Raw genomic sequence first — 15,806 nt, forward strand, 5'->3', positions numbered from 1 at the left:
ATGGTGATTGTTCCTCAATGTTCACAAGCAGCATGAAATGGATACACTCACAAATTGGAGAGACAATATGGGAAGAACTAGTTCCAATTAGCGATGTTTCTATAGGCTGTGAAACGACTGAGAAAGCACTATCTGGAGAGGTCTTGACTAATTATTGTTGGTTGAGAAGTACTCTTTTTTTGATAACATTATGACAAAGAACCAGTCTTCTTCAGAAGTGCATAATATACGTTTTAGTATTATTATGAGCTCGGGTTCTTCCTGTATTATGCACCCACTTCAATACGGATGGGTTATTTATGAACAAATACAGTTCTACAATGAATCGGATAAGAAAAAGGGATACAAAAATTCTTTTACTTATGTTTGTAAGTTCACAAATGTAGAAGGATTCTGGTTGAATTGGAACAAGTTAGAGAACGTGACGTACCTCTCTTGCCAAGTTCTAATATCTAGTAATATGTTTTATGACGGAGAGTCCAGAGTCATCAAAAGAATTGATATCACCTGCCCAACGGATCAGCCAAAAGACATTAGTGTAGAAATGTGGAATACTGAGTAATAATGACGTAGATTGAAGGACAGAGTATCTTCAAACTCGGAGTTGAACCTCTCTGGGAAGATCCTATTAATGAGAATGGTGGTGAGCTTCGAGTGACCTTGAATGGTATATTTTATATTTCAAATTAACTTTAGTCACTACTCATAAAACGCTTGCAAAGTTTTGGGAATCGATCGTAGTCCTTATGATTGGTGGCAGTCTGATTGACTGTGAAGAGATTTGCGGAGCTCGTATTTTAGATAAAGTGAATCTATATTATGTTGTGTGATATGTAGAGCAAACCAAAGAGGAAGATTATTGAGTATCGTTTGGAGATCTGGTTCAAAGATTGGTCAAATGAAAAGTTTAAGGAAGCTCTGAAGAGCCGTGTCCTCGATATTTGTAAGGAGTATGATTATAAACCGGACATTAGTTTCGTGAGGCACGAGAAAGCCAAATATGTATGGATTGTTTGTTTTACCTATTAAAATTTGTGGGATCCCACGTTGAACTAGAAAGTCTCAATTCTTACCTTAAAAATGTCAGATTTTTCGGATGACGACTTGAATGATGAGAAGCCGACGATGTCTATGCCGAATGTAGGAAAAGAGTATCATCTTTTCATATTAGTTCTCTCACTTTGGTGCTCATGATTTGAAAGATGTCACCATTGATCTGCTTCGAGTCGGTATAAGAATTATTCTTTTTTGTGAGTTTAGTTGATGATGACCGAATAAAGAAATTACTCAGTGAATTTAAGGAAAGGAATATTAGTCCAGCGGTTTGTTTTCTTTTTACTTTGTTCATTGTAGATCAATCAGGTTATCGATTTTATTTTAGAAGGTGACGTCGATGTCAAAGCTTGGAGGACGTTTGCCTATTTAATTCGAGACCTGCCTTTGGAGGATGCGAGACGAGGATATGAAATTCTATTCGAACGTTTTCCTTGCTGTGGAGACTACGCGAAGCAGTACCTAGAATTGGAAAAGAGAAATAACAATCATCAAATGGTTCTCGATGTGCTCTGTCAGGTGTTTGTTGAATGTAGACACTTCGCCGTCTCCTCCCTTACTGCGTGAACATCGATATCTGGGAATTCTATTGCAAATACTTCGAAGACACTCTAATGAAGGGCAAAATCGGCAAGGAGTTCAGAGAAGCCTTCGAAGAAGTAATTTCCTCCTTCCTTTTCCCAAAATAGGTCGAGAAGGTGTACCAATACGCCGTGGACACAGTGGGCTTCTTCATCGATAGCGATTCTCTCTGGTGGGACTACCGCGAGTTCCTGAAGAAATACCTGCGCGACACCTCCGACCGCTCGCAGCGCAACAACCCCAACGCTCGTCTTCGCCGCTTCTTCCAGAAAGCGGTGGTGATCCCCTTCCACAGTATATAGTTCGTTAGGGAGATTTACCGCAGATTGCGACTCGATCTGGAAGGAATACACGCTCTTCGAGGAGCACAGCGTGGAAACGCACGACCCCGCGCAGAAGCGATCGATCGCGAGCAAGCAGCGCTCCGTGGTGGAGGACAAGCACAAGCTCGCGGAGGACGTGTAGAACCGCGCGGGTGGAGTGAGGCGCAGGTACAAAGAGCGCTCCGAAGTGTGCCAGCTGATCACGTGGAACCTGCTCCCCATGCGCGTGCTGACCCCCGAAGCCATCAAGCAGGTGGATTACTGGAATCGCTACATCGAGTGGGCCCGGCGCTCTGTCCGTTCACTCGCGTAGATTCGAGGCGTCGAACCCCATGCATCTCTCGCCGGAGCGGCTCTACCACTTCATGCACATGTCCTACCTCCGCTGGCTGTCCTGCTGCTATTTCTGCCCCGACGTCTGGATCTCCTTCGCCAAGTTCGAGGCCCAGTTCAGCTGGGAGCGCGCCAAGGCGGTGCTCGACAAGGCCGTCGCCGCGATTCCGCACTCGCTTCTGCTCCGCACGGCGTACTGCGACTTTTTGGAGGAGCACCATCACATCGACGACGCGCGAAGCCTCTACGAGAAGACGCTCCGCGAGTTCCAGGAGCCCGTTTTGTGGATCTTGTTCATGCAGTTCGAGCGTCGACAGCGCGGAGCGGACGCAGCGCGAAGCGTTTTCTTGAAGGGGCGCTCGGCGCTCTGCCATCCTTCGCTTTATCTCGCGGCGGGTCGATGTATCGATCGGTTCTCATGCGTAGCCGATCTGGAGCGCAACGCCAACCGCGATCCGAAGCAGGGACTCGCCATTCTGCGAGCCGGAATGACGCATTTCCAGCGGGACGTGCAGTACATCGTCGGCTTTGCCGAGTATCTTCAGAAAATCGGAGATGCCTCCAATGCCTTCGCCTTGCTCCAGCAGTCGCTCGAGCGCGTGGATGAGGCCGGGAAAGCCGTTCTCTGGGACAAGATCATTCTGTTGCAGGCGCAGTTCGCGCTCGATAGCGATATTAACCGAGTGCTCGATCTGGAGAAGCAGTTTCGTCTGCAGGTTCCGTCGAAGACAAATGCTGGAATCCTGCTGGATGTCGGGAGATATATGCTGTGGGGCGTAATGATTTGGAGGGAGATGAATGGTAGGGAGAACTTGTGTCTTTGGAGGATCGCGAATTGCTGAAGCGACGATTCCCGGATGAACCGAAGCAGGAGGAGCAGCCGTTTAAGCTGTTCGAGATGGACCAGAGTTTGTTGAGTTCGGGGGAGAGAAGAAGTGGAGCTGGGTATGACTCGCATGTTCCCTTGTGGATTATCAAGTTTGTGAGCAAGTTGCCTCCTGATGGAATGAAGTCTGCGCGTGGAGATACGGTGGACAATGTGATGGGAAGACTTTTGGGTTGGAACATTCCAAAAGTGGAAGATATCTTGATATGACTTGTTTGTATTGAAACCAGAGATATGATTGGATCGGGCCCGATTCTTGTTATTGGGACATTCGAAATCTCATCGTTTCTTCATTTTTGTAAACGATGAAATCCTACCTGATCTTTGGCAGTACTAGACGCATTTCATTTTCTCATGGCTAGTCTTGGTTGCCGTTGTTTGCGCTACTGGTTGTTTTCGATCGAATGTGGCGGCTCCCGAACATGTGAAGTCGCCTCTTCCGCAGAATTACGTTCGCTCCGGACAACTTCCCAAGAACTATGATCCGTAAGCTATTCTGGATCAAATCTCACGAATAGTCGTAATATCAATGGCCTGAATATGGTGAGTGTCAACAAGAATCAGCATATCCCTGTTTGGTGTGGATCGTGCTGGGCATTCTCGGCTACTTCCGCTGTGTCGGATCGTTTGAAACTCATGACGAAAGGAGCCTGGCCGGAGCATGATCTCTCCGTCCAGGTGGTTATTAACTGCGCAGATAATGCGGAGGGCTGCGGAGGTGGTCATCCCACGGATGTTTACCGTCTGATGAACGAAATGGGTGTTCCGGCGGAGGGCTGCATGCGCTACGAAGCCAAGAACATGGAATGCACGGACATCAACATTTGCCGTGATTGCGATATGGATCATGGCTGCGTCGCTGTGAAGAATTATACGAAGTACTACGTGGAGGAGTATGGCAACGTCAATGGCGAAGAAAACATGATGAAGGAGATCTACGCGCGCGGTCCGATCACCTGCGGAATTGCCGTTCCCCAGGACTTCGTGGACTACAAGGGCGGTATCTACAAGGACGAATCGGGCGCCGTGGAGAAGGTGCACGCGATTTCGGTGGTCGGTTGGGGCGAAGAGAACGGCGAGAAATACTGGATCGGCCGCAACAGCTGGGGCAATTACTGGGGCGAGGAGGGCTGGTTCCGCATTGCGCGCGGCATCAACAACCTGGCGATCGAGTCGGAGTGCCAGTGGGCGGTTCCGAAAGTCCCCGAAGCGAGGAAGAGCCGCGAGTTCCGCCGCCGCGAATTGCTGCTGCACGTGCGAGAGGGCTGCGTGGATAAGAGCCGCGCGGTGAACAAGGAGCACGTGGTGTCGCCGCTGCCGCACACCTATCTGAAGGCGAACGATCTGCCCGCGAGCTACGACATCCGCAACGTGGACGGCGTGAACTACGCGACGTGGAACCGCAATCAGCACATCCCGGTCTGGTGCGGATCGTGCTGGGCGCAGGGATCCACCGCCGCGCTCTCGGATCGCATCAACATCATGAGAAAGGGCGCGTGGCCTGCGGTGAACCTCGCAGTGCAGGTCGTGCTGAACTGCGGCGACGCGGGATCGTGCCATGGCGGCTGGGACGACGGCGTGTACGCCTACGCGCACGAAGTGGACATTCCCGATCAGACCTGCCAGCCCTACGAGGCGGTGGACCACGAGTGCTCGCCCGAGAATATCTGCAGGAACTGCGATCCGGAGAAATGCTGGGCGGTGACGGACTACAAGGTGTACAAGATCTCCGAGTATGGTCGCGTGAGAGGAATCGATGCGATCAAGGCGGAGATTTTCGCGCGCGGACCGGTGTCGTGCTCGATGACGGTGCGCGAATCCTTCCTGGATTATCATGGAGGCGTGTATGAATCGGATAGCAGCCCCATGGTGGCTGGACACATCGTGGAGATTGCGGGATGGGGCGTGGAGAACGGACGGCCGTACTGGATTGGACGCAACAGCTGGGGCGAGTACTGGGGCGAGGAAGGCTGGTTCCGCATTGATATGGAGAAGGACAGCGGAATCGGATCGGACTGCGGATGGGGAGTTCCGATCATCGATTTTTGAGTTGTTTGTTGAACAAACAATTGATTTTGGAAGCTTTTTGAGCTGCTGGACAGAGTAATGCGCGGTCTTTAGCATCTGTAGAATCAAAAGAGCGAGGAAAGATTACCAGAAGAAGCCAGGAAGTAGTTCCCGCTTCGCGGATCTGCTGGCTCGTCCACCACGCGAAGTCGCGATGCTTCGGAGTCTTCGCCTCCTCCACAGTTCCCGAAAACACCGACAGCAAGTGGACTCGATGGGAAAATACGTGCTTCACCGTCGAATGGAATCGAAGCGAAACCTCTGGAAGCCCTGGAAGTTCGCTTCGCAGCGCCGCTTCCATCTCTTCCTTCTTCTTCATTTCCTCCGGAATTCGCGCCAGCAGCGGTTCCAGTTGTCCGGTTAGGATGGGATCTGTGCGGCGATGCAGCCACAGCGCTCCTTCCCGCTCCTTGCTCTCCAACTACATCAAAATAACCCGTTCAGTCCGCACCACCAACACGACGTAATGTTCAGTCGGAACCTGCTTCGACTGCGCGGCCAGCGGGTACAACTCGACGCTTTCGATGGCTTTCTACATCGCAACGCACGTTGAATCGTACCGGATAATCGCAGCACACGCCACAGCTCGACTCCACGCGTTCCTCCCCGCCCTTTTTCCCCTCTGCCGCCAGTTTCGCCGCCTTGCAGAACTCCTATTCGTCGTGCTTCCCTTCCATTCCCACTCTCAATGGACAGCTGGAGCACGAGGGAGACTGCGGAGTACACACGACTGCCCCCAGCTCCATGATTCCCTGCGTGTAGTCAGAGGGAGGCGCATGCGCCACCAGCTGCTCCGCTGTTTTCCAACACCACTGGATGAATTCTTTCTGCGTTTTGATCTGGTAAACGGCGCGGAGTCGCGAGAGAACGCGCATCACATTGCCATCCACCGCTGCTTCTGGCTTGTTGAATGCGATCGACAAGATGGCTCCCGCGGTGTAGTCGCCTACGCCCGGGACTTTCTGGAGTTCTTCCTTTGTGGATGGAATTTCGCCGTTGCAGTGCTCCATGATGTACTACAATCAAGTCGAGGTAATATATCACCAACGCGAGCACCTTTCACCAGATACTGGGCGCGTCGGTAGTAGCCCAGACCGGACCAAAGCGAGTTGACTTCCTCCTCGGTTGCTTCTGACAGCGACTTGATTGTAGGAAAGTGCTGCATCCACTGAATATACTTGTCAATCACCGTGTCAACTCTTGTTTGTTGCAGCATTATTTCCGACACATATTCCGTATAGCCAGTAATGCCATTCTTTACAAAATCATATTCTTGAGCTTCTTCAGGCTTCGATTCGACTTTGCGCTTTTTCGGAGTAAAGAAACTTGTCAACGAGGACTGATTCTTTGCCGTTTTGGAAGAAGTCTTCACATCCGCAGTTTTAGAATACGGAGGTTGGTCCCCTCGCCAGGGTAGTTTTCTTCGGTTCTTTTGATACCACTGAACAATTCGGTCGGTCACTTCCTTGATTTCCTCTTCTGTGAACGCATGGAAATCCTCTGTGTGATTTATATAGTCTTCAATATCACTCCCCATGAAAGGAAATCAATATTGAAAGATTGATGTTCAACAAAGAAGAGAATCAAAAAAGTAGTTCAATTTCGCAAAGGCTTTAACTTGCTTGGGTCAACTATCTGAATCATTTTTCGAGCCATTATCCAAGAAGGATTCAAAATAGGAATCCCTCGATAAACTGACTCCGAAATCGCTAAAGGAATCTCTGTGCATCCCAGAAGAATCGCGTCGCAATTCTCTTCTATTAGCTCGTCCATCACGGAGCACACTTTGGAATGGACATACTGCCTATCAAACGTTGGAGACTTGGCTCCCCTTCACATGAGAATCTTCGAAAGCCGCTTACCATTGCTCATTAAAAATACAACTTGTAATGATAGACTGCTGATCGTCATTCAAATACACCAGCGATATGCCCTGTTTCGACATATCATCTTCAAAGGGTCTGACATGACGCGTTCCATCGGTGGACATGATCCCCACCCGCCTCAAGTGAGGATACAGAGTGCGAACGAATTCTACTGTAGCAGAGATAATGCTAACCAGCTCAACTTCAGGAAACCTTGATTTCACTCCCTGTTGGAAAACCGAAAAAACCGATGGACAATGAAAGGTGATGCACGCTACGCCGATGACGACTCGCTTGTATGTGCGAACTATGCATTCTAGCTGAGATTGCAAAAAATCCAATACAGACTCGCCTGGATTTTTGCAACTCTTTCCCAGGACATAGTCAACTCTGTTTCCGATACTTCTTGGGTAGGAAATGATAAGACTATTGAGATTGTCCTGGTCAGTCCCATTTGTGGTGGTATTCTCTAAAACGTACTTATAGCACTCAATTCCAGCCATGGGGCCCATTCCACCCACAATGACAAGAACGCTTTCATCACACACTATAGGAGAATTCATGACAGGAAATAGGAGAATAGAGATAAAGCAAAATTTTAAACCTAAAAGAACAAGAAAACTGAGGGAATAAACAAAAAGAAAATAAAACAGTGTTTTGCTCCTCATCTATTTGTTCTCTTGACCTCAATTGTCGGTGATTACCCATAAAAGGGTGTAGAGATGTTATGGAGGAAACAAGGATGGTAGAGCCATAATTCAGAGCCATCTCAATGGCTTGCCTTGCCAACACCACCATCATGAAGAAACCAGCACGAGCATTGTATCCAAACCGAAATTTCAAACTCTGTACATAAGTGGAAACTCTAGAATGTTAGGAGAAAAAATACAAAATACAATTTTATTTATTTTACTGGTGCTTTTAGAGAGAATGCCTCTGCCTGATATGATCTATATTTACTATGGTTCCGAAATGGGAACGGGAGAAGGTTTTGCTGAAGACTTGGGTAAATTTTTAACCGAAAAGGGAATAAAGAACACGGTTCTTGATATTGACGAATTCGAAGAATCTGAAATTGTCGAACAGCCCCTGTGCATCTTCTTCTTTTCGACTTACGGTAATGGAGTTCCTACACGTTTTTTCTCATTTCTTTTATGAATTTCAGGTTCCTCGCGAGCTTTCTTTGCATGGATGAAGAGCAACTGTGGTGATCCTACCGTAATGGCCAAAGTCCAGTACGCCATGTTTGGTCTTGGTGATCACAATTATCCCCACTACCAGTCAGCCTCGATTGTACTCTTTTCTCTCTCTCTCTTTAAAGTGTAGCTTGCTGACGGACTGCTTCAGAAGATGGGAGCGCGTCCTATCATGGAGCTTCGCAAGGGAGACGCTGCCGAAGACATCGATGGAGACTTCCAAACCTGGCAGAACGACCTCTATCAGAAGCTTTTGACTTTGTAAAGTGAATGATGTGAATTGCATCGAACCATGCCATGCTTCGTCCGATTTGGTCCGACTGGACTTGTTTTGGTTTGATGCACTCTGCTTGTTGCAATGTTTGTTCGAACAAGGATTTGGGAATTGATGTGGGTCGTGAACAAATACTTATTTCTGGTGCTTTCTCTGCACTTCTTCGTACGAAAGAGGCTTATAGAAAATGACGGGCCTCGACTGGGTTTTTCGGAACAGCTGGTCAACCGATATTACCTCCACCTTCTGACTAGGCTTGCTTACCTCTCGCTGAGGACGCTTTTGCGACGAGACTGGCCTTTTGGGCTGCATCTCTGCGGCTGTGATGGTAGTTACACGCACATGCAACCTTTTCTGACTCCCTTCAGGAAATTGGCAGCCATCACTACATTGTTAGCTTATTCAAGGAACATACAGATCCTTTAGCACTTTCATCGCGTCTTCTACGTTCTTATACGTAACATAACAGAAATTTCGAGAACCGCTCAAAAAGAAATGTTCTTCTGTGTTGATAGGCTTTACCACTCTGGAAACAAGTTCCTTTATGTCCTCGATCTGGGAAGATCGGGTGAATCCGTCAATATATAATGTGGTTGGCTTTTCCTCTGCCTTTTCTTCCTCTTTCTCGACTTTGGGTTGAGAAACTAGTGATGAACGGCAAAAAGCGTTCTCCCACCTTCTTCTTCATCGTTTTCGTAGTCTACGTGTGTCTCTTCCTTGTTCATCGTCTCAGCAGAGATTCTAGACTTTTGTTTGGATTATTCTCACCAACTGTTGATTCACGAATTGAATGATCCCTCTTACGCAGTTTGCATTCAATGCTACCGTTCGGTTGAATGTGGAAGATTTTGAGATTCCCTGGTCTGAGGCCATTGATATGACCGTTGAAGAGTATAAGGTGCAGAGTAGGGATCTGTCATTTTATGTCGAGCATAGGGTACGATTTATCAAAGATTAGTACATCCATCGATTTTGTGCAATTCGATAGTTCTGCAGCCGAAGCAAAATTGAAAGAGTTGCTCACATTAGACGCGTTCGACAAAGTTGCTGATTCTGTGGAACAATGCTTTGTATTGTCCACCAAATTATTGAGTGCGAGTATCTTTGTAAAGGGGTTTAAACAGATTGTGAGATTAACATATAGAGGTTTTGTGCGCCACTGTTATGACCTGCTCGACAAGGATGCATCGATCAGTCTTTTGATTCGATATCTAGATATTGTTACGATTTGCATACAAGCGGATGGATTCAACACAGACGACATGGTCTGCATTTACCCAATCGTGTTGAAAGGATTGTCTAGCGATGATGACGAATTCGTAAAGCACTCTCTCACAAGCCTACAGACGATTCTCCAACAGAGAGGAGAACGACACGCTTGCTATTCTTTTCGAATCGATCAGATTCTAATCGATCTTCTTCCAGTGGATCACTTCAAACCATTGCGATACTTGACTTTTTCATGCCTTCTTTTGTATTTACAAGGTAGATCTAGAGTTGGGAGATCATTCAAGAGGAAAAGGACGAAGAGAATGCACAGGAGAGAAAAATGCAGCGACTGAATGCAATGGCGAAGATTGACAGCATTCTTGACATCTTCGTCACACAGTTCGATGTACGAGTCGTTAGGATAGAATCACCAACAGAGCTTGGAAAATGATGTAGAAACCCGCTCAATGGCTCTCCGAATGCTCGCAATCCTTACACGAGACGAAACCATGTGCAAACAATTAGATGAAATGGGAATTCTATCAAAATGCGAGAGTTTTGTATTGAATCAAATCCATTCGCCTTCGGTGATGTTTGTTTTGAAGCGTTTTCACGATGTAGAATCGATGTGTTTCGATTGTTTACATCGCTGAGTCGCTCCGATTTGCTGAAACAACGCGTTTTTTCCATTCTATCTGCCGTGTTGAGAGATCTAATAAATCGATATCAATCCAATCTAGCCGTGATGAAAAGCGTAGTTTCTTTTGCTGATTGAATGATTTGAAAGTTGATCGAGTTGTTGGGAGGCTGCACGCTACGAAACGCAGAGGCTTGCTCGTGTTTGACAGAGCATCACAAGTTTGAATTGATTTGTTTCCGACTAATGAAAAATGCAAAGAATGATCGCAAGTTTGTTCTTCATTCTTGTCTGTTGCTTCGAACTCTTCTCTCGAATTGCCACGATAACGAAGAGGAATTGGTGAAGGCGGGATTGATGGAGTTCTTGGATTCCGTGAAATCGATGGATTCTGCAGTCAACATCGCAGTGGTGCAGCTCAAACGGAGCATTCTCAGCGTTCCCTTCACTCCATGGCGTGTTTGATTCAACAAACAGTGGAGATTACAAGTTCATCTTCAAAGAACGATTCCACACACTGACAGACCGCTTTATAACTCTCCACGATCGCGAAAATCTCGCTCTTCGTGTTGTGATTCATCAACCGAATCACCTTCTCCTTCAAGCTGATCTGCACGAACTCCTTTAACGACCCATCCACATAACCAATCACACTCTCCGAGTACACAAACACGCGATAAAACTCCTTTTCGATCAATGCACAGAAATACTCCAAATTCACATCGCTCAACGCGATCTCATACGAATAAAACAGAGGTGAGACAGCGTCATTCAATGGCCGGATGAGCTCATCGGGGTACTGCAAGCAGAGGAAATAAGCGCGCGTCGCTCGCTTTCGGAACTCTTCCATGACCTTTCGCACCGTGGACAGCGAAGCCACCGCCCAGTAAATGTCGTAATTGATGCGCTCTCCCTGCGTGTATTTGCTTCGGATCGTGATGAACACCGTCTCATAATCGATCGTAATCGGAATCAGCAGAAGCTCTCCGTCCTCTCCCGCGGGGATCAGAGGAATTTCTGGAAAGGCCTGATGAAGAGAGGAATAAAACAGATCGTAAAGAGCGTGTTTGGAGTGCGAATTCAGCAGAACAAAATGAGCTCGATGGAAATGACGACTGCTCTGCACGGCTTTCACGCTGAGCGAACTGATCACGAGCGACTGCACGTGGGAGAAGCAAATGGGAGGCGTACGCTATCGAGTTTGTTCCAGTCGATGTTCAGTTGACTCAGATCGATTCGCTTAAAAACCGCGATCGGAGAAGACGGATGTTCGAATAGAATTTCTTGCGAAGCGACTTCCACACGTGGACCGCGCGACTGAGCCTTAGGAACCGCGGAAATCGCTTACTTGCAGATCGATGACCACATTATTGTTTCCATCCACTGATAATTTGTGTTCCTCTCGGTGGTATAGCACCATTGTGGCGGCGTCGAGGGATAAATACGACGGAATCGACTGAATGAACACGCACCCCAACAAAAGAAACGCCTTTGAATTGAAAGTTGTACGACAAACGGAGTCGAATGAAGTCGATGAGAAGCCGATCGCGTGGCTGATGACTGCTGATGATGTTGTTCCCTTTCACTCCTTCTCCCAAATCGGACTTCGCCAGTTCTTCCGAAACGACCAGCGGAAAAATCGAAGGGCGAACCAGCGATCGAACGAAGAGCTTTGTGTACTACACGTTTCGTTTCCCTGCAAAATCCCACTTGATTGTCGTATTCTCGGTTGATCCAGAACAGAATATCGTCGTTATTCTGAATGCTACGCATGATAGAACGCCTTTGTGATCTACCTCTGCTTCGAATAGTCCTCGATATACACGTTATAAGGTCGGTTTCGCACACTCTGGGTGAAGAAAGTCAAGTCCGGCGAGCTCACCACCATGTGAAGCAGCGAATCACTCGGATGAGTCTCTCCAGCTTCTACTCTTTATCGAATTCGAATCGAATTCACCTCGCAGCGATCCAAACGGTTCGTGTCTACGATTTATTCCTTTGCATCCAATTCGAACAGAGTCGATTCCTCGCTTTCGCGAACGTTCTTATCCAGTCCAAAGCTGCTATCCAAACTGAATTGCGCTCCAGGCGTTCCGCTCGTTTGGGACTGCAAATCCTGATAGCGTTGACTGTGTGAAACCTACGCTTCTCAAGATTCAGAACAAGAAACGTTGGCCAAGTCGGGAGAAAAGGCGGAAGGATCGTTTTCATCACCCGAAAGAATGCCTTGAAGCGGCAAATCGTCGAAGTAAACTCGACTGGACAGAGCGGAAGGGAGTTTGGGAAGCACTGAATACAAGAGAGAAAGGAATGCAAACAAACAGAATCAACTTCGAGGATGGGACGAAGCAAAGCGCATTGCTTATAGAAACCTTGAAGCTGCTTTTGAATCTGATCGATACTGCCTTTGCATTTATTCACATCCACGGATTGAACAAAATCTATTTCAGAAATCGGCACCATTTTGATTACCATTGGTTTCGGTTCGATAGAAAATCGCCTGCATAAACCCAGGAACGATCGAATCACTCTTCTCTACTGAAAATCTGAAAATCACAGACAGGTAAATCACCAACCGAAAAAGAGGAGCTTGAAAGGGTGAAATGGGAGCAACCGAAACCAAATCCACGCCCACAGCAGCTTCGTGAAGATTGTCCTGTGTCATCTGCGTTCGAATTCGGATAGAAAAGATACGTTATAGGAAACTCGATCATCGATATAAATTGGAACGGAAGGTGTGATAACGATAATGTGGGATCCATTCATGTCAAACAATGGATTTCGTTTGTTTTGTTTGATATCCTTAAGAATGACATTGAAAGCAATGAGTGGAGAAGAATAGTGCGAAGGAGACAAAACAACTAGGTTCCATCGATTCAAAATCGTTACATTTATCCGAAGAACTCTCTCCGAATTGATTGCAAACGATGGGGACTTTGCTATTTCTCAATCTCCCACACAAAAACAAACAAATCCGAGTCAATATAACTAATAAACTTGCGGATCTCGATCTTCACGTCTTCCAAATCGTCCGTTCGATCTTTACACAACACCTATTATTCTGAGCAAAATAACCCCGATTTTTGTACTTTCACAAACGGCTTTCTGGATTGTTGCTCAATAATCGACTCCCCATGAAACATGTCCAAATCTTTTCGTTAGAAACAAACATTCAAAAACCCAACGCATCATCAGCATCACTGTTACCAAATGATGCGTGTTTCCCTGTTTCCACATTTCTTGGATCTTTCGCAGACACGAATCCGCTACGATTTCGCCTCGAAGAAACCCGCTCGAATCCATACACAAAATCTCCCTCGTTATGTGCACCACCACATACATTCGGCAGTTATTTCGATAGAAAAAGCAATTCGTTTCCGCGGTTATCACACCTCCGAAAACAGTGCGATTTCCCGCGGTCAAGCGAGTGATCTCGATTTCGCACTCATCGAGGTTTAAGTGTTGTTGCACGTACACAAACTGCCGCTGGAGGCTTAGAATCTTCTGCCAAATCTCCTGACGCGGGAGACAGCCAGCGATGATGATGATCTCGATGGAGCTGAGAGCGACGGATTCTCGGCTACAGGAACCTACCTGCACTACCTGTTGAGGGAGGAGGTTTAATGAGCGGCCCAGCTTTTCTTGGATACTGATTGCGACGTTGTTTTGAACAGCAGTGAGCGAACCAACTTCCAAATAGATCGTGGGCTTTTGGTTTTTGGAGGTTTGGAAATAGAGAATATCGCCTTGTTCGATTCCTGGAAAGCTGCTGGGGTTGAGAAGGAGCGTGGTATTGGAAAAGGTAGAAGAATGGAAGTAAATGGTTTTTTCTCCGAAAGACCGAATAACTGGAATGCGGGTCGATGTAATTGGAGATTCTAGAGGAAAGAGAGTGAAGTTTAAGGACTGTTAATGGTTTCGGTGTGCTGAAGGGTGGAAGACCACATACCCGTATCAATCTGTGTGAAAAGACGACAAATAGTATTTACTGGAGAGAGTTCATCAACAGTTGGTAGAGGTTCTTTCGTTCGGTGAATAAAACTTGGATTATTATTCCTTGGGTTTTTAGATTCCTCTTGGAGACGTAATTGTTCCCTATGGTTCAAGGAACCGAACTTTTACAATACGCGCGTTTTCGTCTCCTCTGATTTAATATTTGGAGTGGATTCGACATACAAAGGAAAAAGAATGGAGAATGTAATAGGAGTAATAAGAAGAATGTGATTGTGTGACAAACACATAATAGAAAGGAGATTTGAAAGGAAAGAGGAATAGATGATAGAAGGGTAAAAATACATGATTGTGGGGAAAACAAATGTTGAATTGCGTTAATGAGGATGGAGAAGGTTAGGGCAGTGATAGCGTCATAATATTTTAGGAGATTGGAGGTTGAGTTGCCAAGAGAGTGCGAAGTTCTTTTGGAAATAGACTTATTATGGTGTGGGATGTTGTGAAGTAATGGAATTACACAGAATATGAGTGCTATTTCCAGAAAACAGCAAAAATAAGGAGGACAGTGAGTTATCACGTAGCATTTCGCAGGTTGAATGTACACTTTTAGAATCTGTTCCATTTTCATAAAGAACAAGGAAAACGATGATGGACTATCATTATAATGTTCCATGCACTACTCTATCTGTTTCATTTCATTACTGTGGATTATATTGCAAAAATACATTCCTGTACGACAAAGGAGAAATGATGGTCATTCACGGTTCTTCTCTAGCCTATTGCCATAGCGTATTCAATAATATATTAGACACATTTCGAGATACATAAAAACAAATGGAGCTTGCTTTATGTTCTACAGGTATGGAAACTATAATTCCACTTAGAATAGACAGATTTTACACTATTACACATGGACAATAAGAATAGAAGAGGAATATTGTGAGCACATAGGAAACAGCTTAATTCGATCAACATACGATATGGATGCTTACTACTATAGTGAAATTACAAAAAGAAATACTAAAAACCTTGAAAACAGAGAACAAATGAAAACCAAAGGTTAAGCAGTGTCAATTCTATATTATCACTATATGTACAGTAAATAGATGGCCTTTTTATAGTTTGAACAAAGAACAATTACATCTATCGAACAATAACATGAGTGACCGCTTGAATATCCTTGGAAAACACATGCAGAAAAAAAAGATTATTACACGAGAAGACGCAAAAGAATAACAAAATAGAGGAAATGTACAATGTACAGTAATCATTGATGATTATAGAATAATGATTAATCTATATCCATAACTATCAGTTCAATGATTAACAGATTAAAAATGGGAGAAGACTGTGCCTCTGGCATTGAACTAACCACGATTCGTGTGAAAGGTTCTGGAAACCACAATGCTGACACATGGTGGGAATATGAT

At 46.0% G+C, this 15,806-nt stretch overlaps 6 protein-coding genes; 4 read left to right on the forward strand and 2 right to left on the reverse strand.

Annotated features, from left to right (window-relative positions):
- Positions 1 to 268: 268 nt before the first annotated feature.
- GSBLH_T00001765001 (uncharacterized protein) lies at positions 269 to 1,029 on the forward strand (the record flags this gene model as incomplete). Its single annotated transcript, XM_013040221.1, has 5 exons — positions 269 to 426; positions 457 to 538; positions 574 to 667; positions 697 to 806; positions 838 to 1,029. The coding sequence occupies 5 exons, from the start codon at positions 269 to 271 to the stop codon at positions 1,027 to 1,029; spliced, it is 636 nt and encodes a 211-aa protein (XP_012895675.1).
- A 519-nt stretch (positions 1,030 to 1,548) lies between these two features.
- On the forward strand, positions 1,549 to 3,387 carry GSBLH_T00007036001 (uncharacterized protein; the record flags this gene model as incomplete). Its single annotated transcript, XM_013040222.1, is given in 8 exon segments — positions 1,549 to 1,572; positions 1,590 to 1,712; positions 1,743 to 1,929; positions 1,961 to 2,096; positions 2,127 to 2,267; positions 2,272 to 2,687; positions 2,718 to 3,067; positions 3,097 to 3,387. Coding segments are annotated over 8 exon segments (1,668 nt in total).
- A 95-nt stretch (positions 3,388 to 3,482) lies between these two features.
- On the forward strand, positions 3,483 to 5,226 carry GSBLH_T00001766001 (uncharacterized protein; the record flags this gene model as incomplete). Its single annotated transcript, XM_013040223.1, has 3 exons — positions 3,483 to 3,507; positions 3,540 to 3,663; positions 3,696 to 5,226. The coding sequence occupies 3 exons, from the start codon at positions 3,483 to 3,485 to the stop codon at positions 5,224 to 5,226; spliced, it is 1,680 nt and encodes a 559-aa protein (XP_012895677.1).
- A 23-nt stretch (positions 5,227 to 5,249) lies between these two features.
- GSBLH_T00001767001 (uncharacterized protein) lies at positions 5,250 to 6,781 on the reverse strand (the record flags this gene model as incomplete). XM_013040224.1 has 5 exons in its annotated part: positions 5,250 to 5,665; positions 5,696 to 5,772; positions 5,805 to 5,897; positions 5,928 to 6,260; positions 6,293 to 6,781. 5 exons carry the CDS (start codon positions 6,779 to 6,781, stop codon positions 5,605 to 5,607), a joined length of 1,053 nt encoding a protein of 350 aa, XP_012895678.1. The 3' UTR covers positions 5,250 to 5,604.
- A 321-nt stretch (positions 6,782 to 7,102) lies between these two features.
- GSBLH_T00006326001 (uncharacterized protein) lies at positions 7,103 to 7,621 on the reverse strand (the record flags this gene model as incomplete). Its single annotated transcript, XM_013040225.1, has 1 exon — positions 7,103 to 7,621. The coding sequence occupies one exon, from the start codon at positions 7,619 to 7,621 to the stop codon at positions 7,103 to 7,105; it is 519 nt and encodes a 172-aa protein (XP_012895679.1).
- A 358-nt stretch (positions 7,622 to 7,979) lies between these two features.
- Positions 7,980 to 8,570, forward strand: GSBLH_T00006327001 (uncharacterized protein; the record flags this gene model as incomplete). Its single annotated transcript, XM_013040226.1, has 3 exons — positions 7,980 to 8,226; positions 8,275 to 8,402; positions 8,436 to 8,570. 3 exons carry the CDS (start codon positions 7,980 to 7,982, stop codon positions 8,568 to 8,570), a joined length of 510 nt encoding a protein of 169 aa, XP_012895680.1.
- Positions 8,571 to 15,806: the final 7,236 nt, after the last annotated feature.

The sequence above is a fragment of the Blastocystis hominis genome (assembly GCF_000151665.1).
Source record: "Blastocystis hominis, Singapore isolate B (sub-type 7) whole genome shotgun sequence assembly, scaffold_13".
Lineage (NCBI taxonomy): Eukaryota > Bigyra > Opalinata > Blastocystidae > Blastocystis > Blastocystis hominis.